This window comes from Triticum urartu, chromosome 2A (genome assembly GCF_056163025.1).
Source record: "Triticum urartu cultivar PI428250 chromosome 2A, HENAU_Tu73, whole genome shotgun sequence".
Taxonomy (NCBI): domain Eukaryota; kingdom Viridiplantae; phylum Streptophyta; class Magnoliopsida; order Poales; family Poaceae; genus Triticum; species Triticum urartu.
This window is the reverse complement of record NC_141874.1, coordinates 484,196,635-484,214,131: the sequence shown is the minus strand read 5'-3', so window position 1 is coordinate 484,214,131 and position 17,497 is coordinate 484,196,635. Positions and strand designations below refer to the sequence as shown.

Below are 17,497 nucleotides of genomic sequence, written 5' to 3'. Positions count from 1 at the left end.
AAGTAATCGTACGGCTGGTGTTATATGGATCTAATCCTACTCGCGCTTTTAATATTAGTGGAGATGGAGATGAAGATGAAGATAAAAAAGGAGATGGAGATTTGCTCTAATTACGTGGAAAAGCAATTTTTACAGGTATTTAGTGTGTTGGAGATGTAGTGTGCGCCGTAGGGAATTGGTGGCGCACGAGTGGCATGGAGCAGCGTCCAAAGCCATGAGCACACTCCAAGGCTCTTCGCTCCAACAACCCAAGCCAACCAAAACGAAAGCGGAAAAAAACAAACGTTCCACGCACTCCAACACTAAACACCAACGCTTTTCTCTCTCTTCACTCCTCCCTCGCTTCTCCATCTCCGCCTCCCTCCCTCTCCCTCCCTCTCCCTCCTCGCACCAAAATTCCTCTTTTTTATTTCACCTCACACCAATCCTTACCGTCCTTTGCCCTCGCGTGCTCTCCTACAACCCAATCCGGGCTGCTGGTCCTTGGATGGACTCGGGTCTCGACTAGCTATAGGCCCTGCTCGGCGCGGAGGGCGCGCGACACTCACTCCTAGGGTTCTTGGCCGGGGCTTCTCCAATGGTGCTGCGGCGCTTCGCCTGGCCCTTCGGCGGCCAGCGCGCCTCCTTCTGTGGCAGCTTCACCGGGTGGGCCGCAGGGATTCGATCTCGGTGCCCAGAAGCTGGATCTTTTTTCCATTGGTAATACTGATTTCATCTTCTTTTCTCTTGTCAGCTGGAGGGAGTGCCCCATGGGGCTCGTCGGGACTGAGTTCCAGGTGGTGTTCGATCTCCCACCAGGGCTTTATCAGGTGCGTTATGCTCGAATTGCCTAGATTATGCTCGAATTGCCTAAATTACGCGCGCTCCTCGCTCCGATTATGTATTTGTGTGCTGTTGCACTGTTTATCGCTTTGCTGCTAGGCTTGTTAGTTACGATTGGCGTGCTTGTATGTATGAGCTATGGTGTTTTTCAGACAAGCAGGATCGAGTTGCTTGTCGGGAGGGCTTATCGTGTTGATTTTGTGTTTGTCCTTGTGTCCAATTTTTCCTGTCAGACGGGTGCATGGACGGCAATGCATCTAAGGTTTGTTGCAGTAGTTGAGTTGTGGTGGATGGCCATCGAAGGTGCTGGCTCAATGTATTGTATTCGAGCATGAATGAACGGATGAACTAGTGAAGTAGTTATCATTGGCACACAAGTGAGAATGTAGCCGGTTCTTGGGTCGAGCTATTTTATGCGCACAAGCTGTATCCATTTTGCCAGCAGTGTGGCAGGCAGAGAGCTTTCATACAGATTTACAGTTAGTGAGCTTAACTGGTGATCTGACATTAATTGCACGCAGTGATTAAAATCTGCATATGGATGACGAGGGGTGGTTTACTGATGTCAGATACTTTTTAACTGTTACGCTTCTATGTGACCCTTTTGCTGCTTTCGATGACTGTCTTGCAGTGTGGCAGGCAGTAGCCGTATGAAAACTCTGGTTAGACATAGGATCACAAGGACTAGGTCTGGAATAACGTACAATTGGCCTACAGTGATTTTGTTTTGTTTTGAGGAATGCCTAACATAATTGATGTCTTGTTTGATAACATATGCTACTGAAGTTCTATGATTGTAGGCCCTGTGCACTAGCAGATAAACCAGGTATGGTTGTAATAAATGACATCTTAGATTCAGTGCCAGATACGTGCCATATTTTTATGTCGAAACGATGGTAGCTAACAACTTCTGATAGTACCGCCATTCGTTGTAGAGCATGCTGCCAAAAAAGCGGGGAATCAAAAGTTGACCTGTTACATTTACTATTTGGAGTTTGAGGGGAAAGACTGTTGTTTCAGCTGCACCATTGACATTCCTAGTTTTGCACTTTGACCTGTACAAAAATTGTAAGGATTCAACTTACCCTTTTTCATGGTTTGGAGTCTTACCTGTTTCAAAGCCATAGACATGCGCATCTATCTAGTGAACTTAATAGGTAGGGAGTTATTAATCTTTAATGCTAAAAAACGAATCAGGACAAGAAGCTGTTCCATGTCTCCATAACTCCAGACAAGAAGTTGGAGATGTTATGTAACGGGCTTAACGGCTGCTCTCGATTTGAGTATACAACATCAATGCCTGTAATGCCGTTTGTAATTTGCAGTATGTTGTGACCAGGTTTCCTTTTTTGCCATTTATTCCATCTAAGCCTCTTTTCTGCTGGAAGCTATTAATACTTGAATTGTACCAAATTTGTCTGATTTGCCATGCATTGACATCCCTTTACCTTGTTACTTAGCAATCCATAAGATCTTTCAAAATTATTGCCTAATTAATTATAACCATGGAATCTTTCGCATACTCAATATTGGGTTTTGTATTTTGGCTGTTTTGCTCCAAGATTAGCACCTTCTATTTCTGCAAATGCAGCCAAGCATGACTCTAATTATAAAGCCCTTTGCTGCTATTCTTTTACAACTCACTCTCTATGTAATTGTAGGAAACATTGCGTTTATGCAGCAAATTTACTCACTTGTTATTGAACATTCTACCATTTATCCCTATAAAGATGTCAACTGGTGGCGGCGGTCTGGCCACCTTTGGGCTATGCCACCTAATGGATCTGGCAGAAGCATAGTTCGTTGGATCTGGCCCAGATTTATTTAAATCTGTAGCAATATGGGCATTGTGCTAGTGACGTTCCCAATGTGATTCTTTATAGTTCCGTTCTTAGGTTAGGAAGCAACTCAAACATGATCTTGCTCTGGTAATTTTTTTGCCGATAGTACATTCCTTCTATGCTTTCTGTACCAGTGCCCCACTACTTCCGTACAATATTCTCCAGCTTCTGTGTTTTATTAATGCATATGCGTACATTGATGTGGTCTTTTGGTTCAATTCAGTACCGCTTTTTGGTGGATGGTGTCTGGAGATGTGATGACACAAAACCTATTGTACGTGATGAATATGGCCTGATCAGCAATGAAATGCTTGTCACACTTGTGGAGAATAATACACACCCGGCTGTACAGCTAGAGCCACCTCCCATTAGAAGAATGAATTTGGATGAGGGTACTATCTTGACAACAGTACGTGTCGAAGTTCCAAATTTTATTTTTTGTCTTGCACAATTCATAGACTCTCCTGAATAACTAATGCTTAATTGTGTACTGTGCCATAAATCTCCATACAGATGCCACCAGAACCACCATCTCGAAACTCAGGCATGCAGATTGCAGTTTTCCGCCATCGGGTCTCTGAAATACTATTACATAATACCATATATGATGTTGTTCCTGTTTCTAGCAAGGTTAGGCTCTTGTTTTATGATCAACACTTTGTCTTTGACCATGCAATAATCAGTTTTCACATAAGTATTTCAGATAGCAATTTTGGACGCTCGGCTTCCTGTCAAACAAGCATTTAATATTATGCATGATGAGGTATGTGTTTGCAAGAACTGCTATGTGTGCTTTTGTTTTTTTTACTTCGTTATGTCTGAACTTCCCTGTGTTGGATCATCATGTTATTGAGGAATTTAAAAAATATTCTTGGAACAAGTACCCTCATCATTAGCCGCAAATCCCATCCCGCCCTATATGTTCTACAGTTATCCAAATTCTTATAGCAGCAGACATCTCCTTTGTCTTTACCCAGAATAACACAATTACTATCACCACTGTACCTCCATTTAGTAACGTAATTTAGATGAGAAAAATTATCATTTACTTTTCAAGGTTCTATTTGTGTTGGTATTTGTCCTGGTGTATTCATTTATGGTGTGGTCCACTAGCCAACATGTGATTTACCTTGTCAATCAAATACCTTAAGAGTAGTACGCAATTAACCTTTTCTTGTTTTAGGGCCTTGCTTTGGTTCCTCTTTGGGATGATGGCCAAGGAACCGTAACAGGCATGCTAACTGCTTCTGATTTTGTATTAATTTTGAGAAAGGTGAGATCTCAATTACTGTATTTCTTCCTCTGTCAGCGAGGTTTTTACTAATTCTCAGATCTGCAGTTGCAGAGGAACATTCGAGTTCTGGGCCATGAAGAGCTTGAAATGCATTCAGTTTCTGCTTGGAAAGAAGCAAAACTGCAGTATTATGGAGGGGCTGATGTCGCAGGCATGCAAAGAAGGCCATTAGTTCATGTATTTTCCTGTACATTTTCCAGGCTTCTCTCATCTGATTAGCTGTGTAAACATTCTAAAGATCAGCATTGGCAAATAGGAAAAACTAATTATATGCCCAGAAATATAATGCTACCATCACTTTCCAAAATATGTCAATATCGTTACTTGAACATTCATATTGACTGATCTACCATTCATTGTTGGGATTCTTTCTGCTAACCCAGGCCTTTTGGGATATGGTAGAATGGGGCCTGGCTATTCCAAAGCCTAAATTCCCCCGCATCCAAACATGCCAGATAGTTTGAATCTTCTGTATTTGCAGGAATTGAAAATTGTTGGAATCACATTTTTTTTAATTCTTTTTATCAGTAAGGTGAAATAATAATTGTCCTTTTTCTTTCTCAGGTTAAGGATTCGGATAATTTAAGGGATGTGGCACTGACTATAATACAAAATGAAATATCTTCAGTCCCTATCTTTAAGTCCTCGACGGATATATCAGGGATACCGTTACTTAATCTTGCAACTCTTCCAGGGATTTTGAAATGTACGGTATTTTTTATGAGACTTTGTTCTCCTAGCTAATTTTACATGCATCTCGACTTGAGCTTACCTTTACCTTGATGATGTATTTAGTTCTTTGCTCAAAGCTCCAAGAACAACCAGAAGGTTATCCCATTTTGCGAAATCAGATTTCCAGTATTCCTATTGGTACATGGTCGCAGCATACTGGAAGGGCAAGTACTAGACAGCTTAGAACATCGGGACTGAGTGCTCCTCTAATTACTTGCCTGGATTTTCTTCTGGAAGGTACCATATGAATGACATTTGAAATGCAGATAGTCATGTCATTTTCCCCAGTTGATCCATAAGAACATGGCGCGGTGGTTGTTGGCTACATAATCAAATTAAGTAGGTGATTAGTTCCTTTTTTTTGAGGGAATAGGTGATTAGTACCTTCTTGAATAGTGCAGGTAATCAATTTCAAGTGATCAAGTCTGAAATAAATGTGCCTAGGACTTGTACAATGGCTTCTAACACGTGTCATCATTGACTCATGCAGACATCCCATTAGTTGTCATCTTTTGCAGTGACACATTTGAGTTTTACCTGTTAACTCTAATACCTCGCCCTCCTGAATTATAACCTCTGTCCAGAAATAGATGAGTTTTACAAAGTGAGCAGTCAAACTTCCTAAGGACTAATAATATACTAAAACACATTTAGGCTGGTTTAGACAAAAATGATACATTTAGATTTGTTATGAGAAATACATTTACCCTGCAACAGGTTTGGATTTCCCCCCCTAATACATCCACACAAAATATAATGGTCAAAGTTGCATATCGGAGAATCGTCTATTTATGAATAGATGGAGTACCCATTAAACAGTAAACAACAACAAACAACAACAAAACCTTTAGTCCCAAACAAGTTGGGGTAGGCTAGAGCTGAAACCTATACGATCTCGCAACCAACTCATGGTTGTGGCACATGGATAGATAGCTTCCACGCACCTGTCCATGGCTAGTTTAATGGGGTACCCATTAAACTCTCAAACGAGAAATTTGGATAGCTATATTTGTAAAAGAGTAAAATACCAGAAGTCCTAAAACTATTTGAGGGGTGTCAGACTAGTCCTGATACTATGAAACATGCATATGTAGGTCCTAAAAGTTTGTCAAGTGTGTCACCCGCGCAGTCCTATCAGTGTTGCATCAGCTTTGACTTGCATGCGTGTTAGGTCGACCACTGTTATGTGGCAATATTTTGCACAAAACCCACCATAAAGTCCACCCTTCTAATTTTGTGGCCCCTTCCCTTCGCACTCGCCCTTTCCCTTGGCTTCCTCTCCACCTCCGACAACCATATTCTAGCGGTGAATGTGGCGCAAACGCAAAATTGGCAGCGGTGTACTTGAGCTCGTGCCCAATATGTTCCACATGGTGTCCTACATCTACTTCCTCGTCATGGCACAACTAGGTCCCGTAGTTCCTCTTGTTCTTGCCGTCTACGGCCATTATGTTACTGATGCACTCATGTTTGGGTGGGCACATCTTGTCATATGCAATATAAACCACCAAGCGCCTCAAGTTCTCCCCATCGTCTCCGTAGACCGCATCAGATGACGCGGCGGCAATGCTCTTCACAATCGATGCCACCTTACAAGTTGTGCCACTATCGTGTTCGCCGTTGTCGCCACCGGCAATCAGGGTAACCGGAGTATGCCGAACCGATTCCCCCCACTCAGAGGAGCACCACAATGCGCCGAACACATCCTCACCACCGACTTGTCGTCCTGCGTACAACAACGCTTCAATAGGAATGTTTGTCCCCGACTTCGTTTCTCGAGATGCTGCCCCGATCTCCGCCAGTGGGTGCTTGGTACCCTAGGCTTGTTCCTCTTGGTGAGTTCTAGCTCGATTAGTCTGGTGTGCGCCTTCCTCTCTGCCCCCTCGTTATTTCCCGTCGGTCAATTTGATGGTGTCGTTATTGTAGCTCCGCATCCACATGCAATGCACGTATTTGTATTCGTTCCCTTTTGCTTCCATGTTTCTTTGTCTTGTTTTTTTCCCCCTTTGTGCCATGCTAGTAGCCTATACACGAGGATTGTAAGTGTTTTGTGCAGGTTTATAGCTAGACAGGATCCGCTCAGGTGGGGAGGAGGGCAACAGAGAGGATGCGTGCAAAGAGGAGGTGCCACAAATTAGAAGAGGGGACCTTTTAGGGAGGTTTATGCAAAAAGCTGCCACATGCCAATGGTCAACCTGCCACGCGTGCAAGTCAAAAGCTGATGCAGCACAGATAGGACTGCGGGCGACACACTTAGCAAACTTTTAGGACCTAGATGTGCATTTTCATAGTATTAGGACTAACTTGGCACCCCTCGAATAGTTTTAGGACTTGTAGTGTATTTTACTCTTTGTAAAATACAATAATCAGATTTTAGCTGTTGGATTCCTGGAAACCTGCCATCCACTTGAAATGCTTAAAAAAATGGGACTCATCTTACATGTTCCTTTTTAAACGGCACATGCGAGATTTTACATCATTATGAAGTAACTGCTACTGAATCTAACTGTTACATTTTTTTTTCATTCTACAGATAGAATAAGCTCAATTCCTATAGTTGATGATAATGGATCCCTTCTTGATGTCTACTCACTCAGGTATTGATATACTGCTATTACTGTTCTGCACTTTTGTATTGATATACTCAATTAACCATGCTTGATGAAGTTGCCCACTGGGGCTTGAATAAACACTGGTTATCTTTGTCTGATGACAGGATGCACCCTAAAACGAGAGCTTGCTCTTAATAATTCTGGTCATTAATTGTCACCCCAACAGTCTAACAGTAGCAAAATCACAGCTTTGCTTTTTGGAAGGAATGCAGATTTTGTTATATGCTAAGAACACATACTGATTAGCTGTTGCTTATTGCATTTGCATTTGAGGATTATGGTACAGCATTACAAAAACATAACAAACTTTCTGGTCATCAAACCATGTGCATCAAACTAATCTTGGTCAAGTATACCTACAGGTCACTCTTTATAACTACTACTAGATACACACTATTATCTATACCAATATAAGAAGACCCAAAGCGGGCAGATCCAACTAATCTTGGTCATCAAACCATGTGCATCTAACGACCTTGATTGCTCCAATGATGAGCGCTCAACATGTTTAGCGTGCAATCAATTTCATACCAAATATTAACATTAGGACTAACCATGTAATTAATACTACCTGTCCTAAAAACATATCCTACCTAATACATCAGCATGCTTTAATATCCTACCTTTTTTTAACTCTCAATTAATACCCTACCTGATATCAATGTGCATTGTACGTACGCATTTACTAGTAACTACTAGTACTAGATACACACTGGCCATTATTAGAAATGCACCGTCTGTATACTATTTGGTGCCTTTTCCATCGTACTCATGTGTCTATTCCCTTCACAGCAAGATAAACATGACCTATTTACCGCATTTTTCATCGGTCATGGATTTCTGAAAAATTATGTTGTGTGACTAAATTTCTGGTAAGGTTAACTGGGTTCATCTGGATTTTGAGAGGGTGGTACTAATTATCTTAGTGAAGTTATTAGAAAAGGAGTTGGTAGACCTATCCTGTTTGTCCTGGTGGCACTTCTGCTTGTTTCCTGATCAGCATCCTAAGCTGCTAAAGGATTAAAGATTCCTAAATGTGAATTGCATTCCTCATTGTACACTGCACATCAGTTGTGTGGTCCATTTGGTAAGGTTGATGAATGGCTGTGAGGTCAATAGTCCATGCATGTAATGTGGTCAACTGGCCGTGTCTTGAAAGTTGAAACTTTGAACTCTTTGCTTCTTTGGTCCATTTGGCATAATCTTGGTTTATTTTTGATGATAAATTTGGTGTCACCAGAAATCCTATAGCGTTCACCAGCTAATTTATATCCTTATTATTTTTCACATTTGGTTCTGTTTCAAATGTTTTGTATAATTCCTTATTTAACACTGTCTTAAACTTTGTTTCCCTATTTGACACTGAAAATATTTCTCTTCCTTATCTAACATCAAGGTTAAATTTTATGCCTTTTATAACACTTCCGTCTATTTTGAGCCTTAACGGTGTTAAATAACACTTGAAAAGACCCTTTTGCCCCTAATGTGATTTTTGACCAGAATTTCAATACTTGCATGCATGTATGATTAGCCGGGTGTATTGGGTGTATACGCATACAAGACAGCACACGAATACCCGAATACGCATGCGCACATGGTGGTGCGGTCATATGTGAGGCAAAGCTAATTAGCTAAGGTTACATGCAGCAACCCGTCAAAAAAAAAGTTTACATGCAGCAACAATCCATCAAGAGATAGCACGTACGAGCACATGCATACACCAGCTTCATGACCAATCGTGCATATATATATTTAACCTGCCGTTAAAGCTCATCGCGGATAAGAAAAGAAACGTGACCCTGCTGGCACTTGCGCTGCTCCCGGCCTCTGCTTTCCTACGCAGCACTGGCCCCACTCGTCTCATAGTGCCACTGCTCCACCGTCCGCCTGCCGCCGGCTGCGCGCCACGCCACAGTGAGCTCCATGCATACCGTATAACCGTAGGCACATGCCGTTGTGCTGCCACAGCTGCTGTTGCCATAGCCCAGGTCGCGGAGGTGAGCACTGCATCCTGCACGTCGCTGCAACCCAAGCCGAATGAGCCGCACACAGCAAAGCTTTCTTCCACTCACGTCGCTAGTTGAACACACATGCAAGAGCTCTATGTGTAAGGGCAAAAGTGTCTTTTTACATGCAATCTAACACCGTTAAACCTAAAAATGGACGGAAGTGTCATAAAGGGCATAAAATTTACACTTGGTGTTACATAGGGAAGAAAAAGTTTTTCAGTGTTAAATAGGGAAACACAATTTAAAATAGTGTTAAATAAGGAATTCTTTCTTTTGTGTATGATGTTCCTGAAAAACTGGAGTTGATATACCCATGCAGAGCATCACTATCTTTAGAGAAAACGCCAGGATAGCTGATGTGATTATCTTGCAACTGCCCTGTTCACTCAATTCACTCAGCATTAACCTGTTTCTACAGTGATATCATGGCTCTGGCGAAGAATGATGTTTACGCTTGCATTGAACTTGAGCAATTGACCGTGGAGAATGTATGTTCCCTTCATCTTGCTTTGAGCCTGTACCCGTTACCTTCTTTTGACATGCATAAATTTGGACTCATGTGCTTCTGTGATGCCCGTTCTGTTACATAATTAGATGACACAGCTTGAATGTTGTGATGTTGGTTCATCAAATGTGAAAAGGAAGAAAATAGAACATGAAGTTATCTGGCCAGGCTGATGTCCAATGGCTCATTTATTTGTTGCATTAATAATTGAATGATTGAATCAGTGAGGTCAATGGTCCATAAGTCCACTTGAAACCAGGGCATACGCTCAACTGCACAAATTGCTATGGTTCTTGCTAACTCTGTATATATCCATGCACTGCATTTTTACAGTGTATTTGTTTTCTTTGTGATTATAATCCCACTCTATACTGAACCCTCTTTTTAGGCTTTGGAGCTGCAATATCAGGTGAATGGGCGGAGACAGTGTCATACCTGTTTGAGCACGAGTACGTTGCTCGAGGTGTTGGATCAATTGTCTGTTCCAGGTACTAGTTTGTGAGATAAAGGCACATGCATGTAGGGAGTGAGTGAGGATTGCATTTTACATGAGATCAGTCTATAAAATTGATGATTTCAACATAAATTTGACAGATTGGTTTGAATTTCTAACTTCATATATGTATCTTATCAGGGGTGCGGCGGCTTGTCGTTATTGAACCGATGACTAGATTTGTGCAAGGAATTATCTCATTGAGAGACGCAATAACATTTCTCCTTGGATAACATTTGTGTAGCCATTTCATACATGAAAGCCTGTTGTATTTGATTGGGACAAAATAAAAATGTTGTTTTGGCAGATGCAGGAGTTGTTCATATCTTCCATTGTGTTTTCACTTTGAAACTTACAATATCATGAATTATGCACAACCGAGCCTTCTTGGCAAGAACAGACCATGCCTTGGAAGCATGAAGACAGGACCGACTGGATCAGTACCGCCGCAACCTTTTCCTGCTTTGCTGATCGGAATGCTTCCAAGGTGCTGTTGAGGCTTGGCTACTGTAAAGAAGGGGGAACAAGCTCAGATTGAGATTTAAGAGCTACAGAATCATTTTGAAGATTTGATGGAAATCATGGGGCAGCTTGCATTGTTCAGTAATGACCTATATGTTCTCATGACATGGCATGATTTCTACTGATGAGTTTCAGACAAAGCCCTGGCAACTCAAGAAACTGGATATAGATTCAAAAGTATGTGAAATCAGTCAATTGTGCGTGTGTTGGTCATTGAGAATTCATGATTCTCAACAGTTGCTAACCGATTGCAATCTTGCTGACAACAGTAAGAACCAAGCTATGTTTCGCTCTAATGGTGTGTAGATCAGTTTATGTGCTGCTTGTTTTGAATAGGAATAGAGGTCGTGATTGGTGTACCGGGCTACAACGAAGACCTGAGACCTGAGAAGAAGTTTGCAAAGAAGGCAAGGAGCGCAGGACCTGAGACCTGAGAAGTTTGCAAAGAAGGCAAGGAGCGCAGGACCTGAGACCTGAGAAGTTTGCAAAGAAGGCAAGGAGCGCAGGAGGCTAGTTATCTGTGGAGCTGAATGTTCGAACAACGAAGTAACCAACGAGTGGCTTCATAACTCATTTCAATTGCAGTATGCGTGCTTCTCTTCCATCATCTTTTAAGCATGGACTAACCGTGGTTTGTAGCACATTGAGTTTTTGCAACACCGATAGACCTGAACCACTCCCTCCGTCCCAAAGTCCCAAAGTAAGTGTCGCTGATTTAGTACAAAGTATGCGGCAGGGAAACCATTAGCATGAATTCTAAGCTGCACCTAACTGCTAACCCATTTTGACTTGATAAGAAGTCCTTGAATATGCATTGTCATGTTCACACTCGCGTTTTGCAGCATAAAGTTTGCACCGCAAAGAGGTCTGGGTCTTGGACTCTTGGAGAAGACAGTTACAACTATATGTGCAGTAAATCTTGAAATACTGAAATTTTCACAGCGATACCTTATACCTCGTCACTATCTAATCATTGCTACCCCTAGCAGAGTATCTGTCATCTTCCTGAGCCGATTTCTACTTTGCAATGGCAACCTTCTAGGTAGAATCTACTACGCTCAGATAGCATGCTGCCGTGACCAACTCAGTATGTCTTATTGGTTCGTTGTAATGGAACTGCAACCAACATTTCTCCTACCAGTCCTTTGATCCATCAGTTTCCTAACCCTTGCAACATCCTCCCACCTGCCAGCATCTGCATAGATCCCGGCCAGGACAGAGTATACCCCGCCGTCTTCAGGGTTGAGCTCCAGCAAATGTCTTGCTGCAACCTCTGCTGCCTCCACATTCCCGTGCATTCGACAACCAGCGAGTATACCTCCCCAGACGTAAGTATCCCCTTTCGTCGACATCTTCTCCACCATCTTCATTGCTTCCTCGATGAGCCCGGCTCGACCAAGCAGGTCAGCCATGCATCCATAATGCTTAAGCTCCCGAGACACGCCATACTTGCCTTCCATCTCGGAGAAGATCCTCTTTGCCATGTCAACCAGGCCGGTATGGCTGCAACCGATCAAGACCCCTAAGAAGGTAACTCCGTCTGGCCGAACCCCCTCAACCAGCATGCGGTTGAAGTATTTGACTGCCACTGTGCCATGCCCGTGCATTGCCAGCCCGACGATGAGCGCGTTCCAGGTGAACACATTCCTCACAGGGCACCAATCAAACACCTCCTGGGCAACCTCAACACACCCACATTTTGCATACAGATCAACAAGCCCTGTGCACAAGAACACATTTGGCCGGGACCTGCTTTGCATTACATACTCATGGACCTCCCTTCCCTTCTCTAGCGCCCCGAGATGTGCGCAGCATGACAGCACTGCAGTCAATGCAACATCGTCTGGCCTCAATCCCTCGCCCCTCATCCTGTTAAACAGCGCCACCGCCTCCTCCCATTGCCCGACCTTCGCACACCCTGCTATCACCGTGCCCCAGGACACGGCGTCCCGCTGCGGCATCGGATGGAACTCCTTCATGGCAAGCCCCAGTCGCCCAGTCTTGATGTACCCGTCCATCAGAGCATTGTAGGAGATGACGTCCGGTGTGGGCATTTCGTCGAACACCCTGCGCGCGGAGTCCGGCAGCCCGTTCTTGCCGTAGAGGGAGACGAAGGCGTTGGCGACGTGCGCGAACTGGAGGAGGTTGCGGGTTACCGCGACGGCGTGAAGGGAGAGTGCGAGCGGGAGGTGGAGGCGTAAGGAGGAGGCAGCGGAGACGGCGAGAGGGAGGGAGCGGCGGGTGGGGGGCACGGAGAGGCGGAGGGAGGAGCGGAAGAGGAGGAGAAGTGTGTAGGGGCCGCGGGCGCACTCGAGGCGGGAGTAAGCGGCAAGGAGTAGCGTGTGGGTGTTGGGGTCGGGGTGGGAGAGGTGGCCGGCGACGACGGCGAGGGCGTGCGCTGTGAGGAGGTGTCGGATGGGGAGCCGGGCGTGCCGGCGGGGGAGGGAAAGGACGTTGGGGAGGGAATGGTAGGGTGGAGGGAGGGTTGGAGGTGGTGGCGCCATTTTCGCTCTCGGAGCTTAGGGATGGCGGGCATTTGAAGATGAGACATTTTTGGGATTCAGATAATTCAGAACGAGAAAAAAAATCACTACAGGTCCTATTACTTTTTTTTTGAGCATCAGTACAGACACAAGCGCTCATATACACGCGCATACACTCACCCCTATAAACGCACGCACGCACACCCTACCCCTATAAGCACCTCCGAGAGACTGAGCCGACATATCATCTTAAGATTTACGAAGTCACCGTAGGCGCCTCGTCGTCGACGGGAACGTCTCCTCCCACTGAAAGCGCATCGCCGGAAATCCTGAAATAAATCCAGGAATACTGCGAGCACCAGGATTTGAACCCTGGTGGGTTGGGGATACCACTGTCCACCTAACCAACTCAACCACAGGTTGATTCGCTTTCAATGGACTTCTCCCTCCGCCACTGCGTCGTCGCCGCCGCCGCCCTCTCTCCGCCGCCGCAACCATTGCCCTCGCCCTCTCTCCTCATGTCATCTTCGAGCTTTGTTCGATCTCGGCTACGTGGCCGCTCCGTTGTAGTTCCATTGACCCCGTGCCCGGATTGTGACGAGCATGTCAAGTTCTACCGCTCTGGCACCGACGAGCACGAGGGGTGGGTCTTCTACAGGTGCACCAAACACCAGGTCAAATTCCTCTGCCTCAGATTCTGCACATGCTCCATATTGCCACTGGTTCTGCATCAGATTGATCTATAAGACTGCATTAGGGTTTTGGGTCAGATTAGGGTACTGCAATTGGTTGGTGCTGCTGAATATGCTTTGTTTAGTGTGTTTTATAGTTAACTGAATATGCCCTAATAGTTAACTAAACTTTGTAGTTAACTGAACTTTTTCAGTTAACTTAATATGCTATGTTTCCTCTGTTTTATAGGTCACCTGTGATTTCTGGCGTTGGGAGCTTGAATATGTGCAGCATCTTGTTGAACATAGGGTTCTTGTTGGTTATGCTGCCGTGGATGCAATAGGAGCAGCTGAGGATAAAAGGGAGGAGCTTGAGAGGAAGAGGACTGAAGCAATGAACACAAGAAGCATAGCTGGAAGAGGCATGACTGGGAGAGGTGCTGGCAGAGTTGATTTTGGGTCATTTGGCACCCCTAGTGAGAAGAACTTTGCTACCAGGCAGCAAGTTGCTATGTTGCTTGGATTAGGTAGAGAAATCCTACTGCTGTTGAAGCTGGTGATGGCTGTTGTTATGGTGCTTTGTGTGTTGTGTTTCATAGTAGTTATGAAGAAGTGAGATGTAGTGAAATCAGTGAGCACACTAAGTAGATTAAGTACTTGTTTTGGGTTTGGATGCATGCTTTGATGGTTGTAATGGTTGCATGCTGTGATGGTTGTAATGGTTGCATGCTGTGATGGTTGTAATGGATAACTGATCAAGTAATATGAAGACTGGAGTTATGTACCAATGTTGTTATGTTATCTTGGAATGTCGAATATGTACCAATCTTGTTATGTTACTTCTTTATTTAAACAGCAACACATCATGTCTCAATTCAGTTCTAATCATTTAACAACATATTACAGTTGAAAACCAAATCCATTGCACTTAAAATTCAGTTGACAGGCAAGATAAATTCAGTTGACAACCAAATCCATTTCACAACATACTTGGACAAATTCAGTTTACACAGGGACAAGAACAAGATAAGTTCAGTCAAAATCATTCAGCATCCCCTTAAGCTTCCATATCTTCTCCTTGGTCTCCTCTTTGTGTTTGAATAAGTCACCAATCATGTACTCAAGCTTTCTCTTCTCTTGCTTCAATTGATCCCTCTCCTGCATGACTTGGTCCCTCTCTTTCTCTGCCTTAGCCCTGAATACCTAATGAATGTTTGTTACTGATTTGTCAGTGCTCTTCTTCTTCTCAAGCTCTTCCTTCAGATCAGCCAGAGCAATTTCTATGTTGCCTAATTGGCTCATTGCCTGCTCCTTTTCAGCCACCATCTTGGCAAAATCAAGCTTGAAATGTCTCAGCTCATTCTCCATTTTTGTCTTCTCTTCCATGATCTTCAAGTTCTATTCAGTGCTCAACACATTTTCTTTTAGGCTTTGTTTTGTCTCCTCTTCATACATGCTCCATATGGTAGCTAGGCTCATCTTCAATGCTTCAGGCCACTCAGGGTCTATCCATTCCACATAGGTGCATTTAGGTACTTCCTAACATCCAAAGAAACATTCAGTTAAGTGACATTATTCAGTTATCTGCAAATCTTCAGATAAAAGCCACTGTCACTGTAAAATGATGATAAAATGGCACTATTATCTGGATTTTTACAAACCTTGTGTGCACAAGCCAGGAATCTTCTTCCACTGTCAACTGATTGAAAAGCCACATGCTTCTCACACAAAGATCCATGCTCACATTTAAAGCTAGGCAGATCTGTTGCCAGGCCAGTCCATTCTTTGCAGAAAATTGTTGCAGGAGGCTAAAAAAAGAATTTTTTTTGCATTTGTTAAGTATAACCCTAGAAGCTATTTAAGCCTAGCTGTTGTTTAACCCTAGCTACGTGGAGGAGAGGACATGACTAACCTTGTTGGTCACCGAGTCATCTTCAGAAGAGGTTGGGAGATCATCCCAGGACACCATGGTTACTGTTGGAGACCAGGGGAACAGGAGCAGAGGAAGGGCAAATAGAGGATGAAGATGAAGATCTGGTGGAAGAGGAGGAAGAAGAAGGGGATCTGGTGGTGGTGGACCTGGTGGTGGATGGTGGTTGCGCTGGTGGTGTTGGTGGACCAAAGGTGCATACATAATGCAAGTTATAGGGTGTGCAAGTACAAAGTTGAACCAGTTGGTGGACCAAAGGTGTTGAGCAAGTTAACTGAATTTGCTGACAAAATTCAGTTAACTTCAGTGGCATCAACAGACAAAATTCAGTTAACTTCTTTTGGACTGTAGTCTTATATAGCAACAACACACTTTTGGATAGTTGTCTTATATAGCAACAAGACAAAGTTGAACTACTCAATGTTGACCACTAAGTTAAATTAAATATCTCAACTACTCAATGTTGAACATTTTTTCAGTTAACTTTCAAAATTCAGTTAACAGACAAAGTTCAGTTAAGATCAACAAATAACCTTAGTAGCTTCTTCTTTTGGATTGTTGCCTTATATAGCAACAAGAAAGCAGGATCAACAGATAAGATCAACAAGACAGCACCATCAACAGATAACATCAACAAGCCAGTAGCATCAACAACATCAACAACATCAAGAAGACAACATCATCAATAGCATAAACATAAGTTCATAGCACTCCATCATTGACACTTAGTTCAACAACAAATGGTACTTCAACATTGCCAACAGAAATTAGAAACAACTTATGTGCTGAATATACAAGCACATCTAACAAAACTACACTATTTTATAACTTATATGCTGAAAATTTGTATATTTCAGCATACCTAACTAACTGCATCTGCCATCTTCTTCATGTTGGCAACTGCCATATTCTTCATCTTCTGGAGGCGCTCCGAGCGGCGAACCTCCATGGCAACTGTCACCTTCCTCTTCTTCTTTCTCTCTGGCTGTGCTGCAATGTCAACTTGTGCTTCCAGGCCCAAGACCACCTCCACCTCTTGCTTGACGATGTCAGGAACATCTGGAAGCACCTCGACGTCAATGGGGCAGTGCTTGTCACCCTCCCTGGCGATGGGCGTCACCATCTGGACCTTCGGCTCGGGGACGACGGGCGCCGCCACCTTGACCTCCGGCTCGTCGTCAGAGAGGACAATCACCTCCGGCTCCTCCTAGCCAGTCGACCAGGACGAGTCGGCAGCGTAGCCAGAGTCGTCGTCGAAGCCAGAGTCATACTCCGAGTCGGACAACTCGGCGTCAGAGACGTCGTCGCGCCCGAGGAGATCGGGCTGGTAGTGGTCCCAGTAAACCGTGTCGACAGGCACGGGGACAACCAGGTCGACGTTGTGGACACGCTCCGTTCGCAAGCCAACGCGCAAGGGATCCGGCTGCTGCGGCGCGATGGCGGACCGGTACATCCACCACCGGGCTCACTGCCTCGGGTCGTCGGAGCGCGTCTCCTGCATCACGAAGCGGAGGACGAGCGCATAAGGGATACAGAAGGGGTCGGTGATGGCGCGGTCCAGCTCGTCGTCGGTCATGACCTTG

The 17,497-nt window shown here is 44.1% G+C and overlaps 3 protein-coding genes across 5 annotated transcripts; 1 reads left to right on the top strand and 2 right to left on the bottom strand.

Moving 5' to 3' along the window:
* The first annotated feature begins 260 nt into the window (after positions 1 to 260).
* LOC125537953 (sucrose nonfermenting 4-like protein) lies at positions 261 to 10,614 on the top strand. Of its 3 annotated transcripts, none has more exons than XM_048701272.2 (13): positions 270 to 645; positions 734 to 809; positions 2,887 to 3,072; positions 3,177 to 3,293; positions 3,367 to 3,426; positions 3,847 to 3,936; positions 4,009 to 4,134; positions 4,522 to 4,663; positions 4,753 to 4,926; positions 7,223 to 7,286; positions 9,729 to 9,798; positions 10,204 to 10,303; positions 10,450 to 10,614. In XM_048701272.2, the coding sequence occupies exons 1-13, from the start codon at positions 578 to 580 to the stop codon at positions 10,539 to 10,541; spliced, it is 1,365 nt and encodes a 454-aa protein (XP_048557229.1). In that variant the 5' UTR covers positions 270 to 577; the 3' UTR covers positions 10,542 to 10,614. The 3 variants fall into 3 exon arrangements, with proteins under 3 accessions (XP_048557230.1, XP_048557229.1, XP_048557228.1); XM_048701271.2 differs by having other exon boundaries at positions 273 to 645; positions 4,003 to 4,134; XM_048701273.2 differs by lacking the exon at positions 4,753 to 4,926 and having other exon boundaries at positions 261 to 645; positions 4,003 to 4,134.
* A 693-nt stretch (positions 10,615 to 11,307) lies between these two features.
* Positions 11,308 to 14,215, bottom strand: LOC147985554 (pentatricopeptide repeat-containing protein At5g61800-like). The gene has a single exon (XM_087544134.1). It carries the CDS (start codon positions 13,332 to 13,334, stop codon positions 11,925 to 11,927), a length of 1,410 nt encoding a protein of 469 aa, XP_087400260.1. The 5' UTR covers positions 13,335 to 14,215; the 3' UTR covers positions 11,308 to 11,924.
* Positions 14,216 to 14,884: 669 nt separating this feature from the next.
* Positions 14,885 to 16,107, bottom strand: LOC147985553 (uncharacterized). Its single transcript, XM_087539898.1, has 3 exons — positions 15,897 to 16,107; positions 15,646 to 15,792; positions 14,885 to 15,523 (listed from the first exon to the last, which is right to left on the bottom strand). Exons 1-3 carry the CDS (start codon positions 15,951 to 15,953, stop codon positions 15,383 to 15,385), a joined length of 345 nt encoding a protein of 114 aa, XP_087396024.1. The 5' UTR covers positions 15,954 to 16,107; the 3' UTR covers positions 14,885 to 15,382.
* Between the last annotated feature and the right edge of the window lie 1,390 nt (positions 16,108 to 17,497).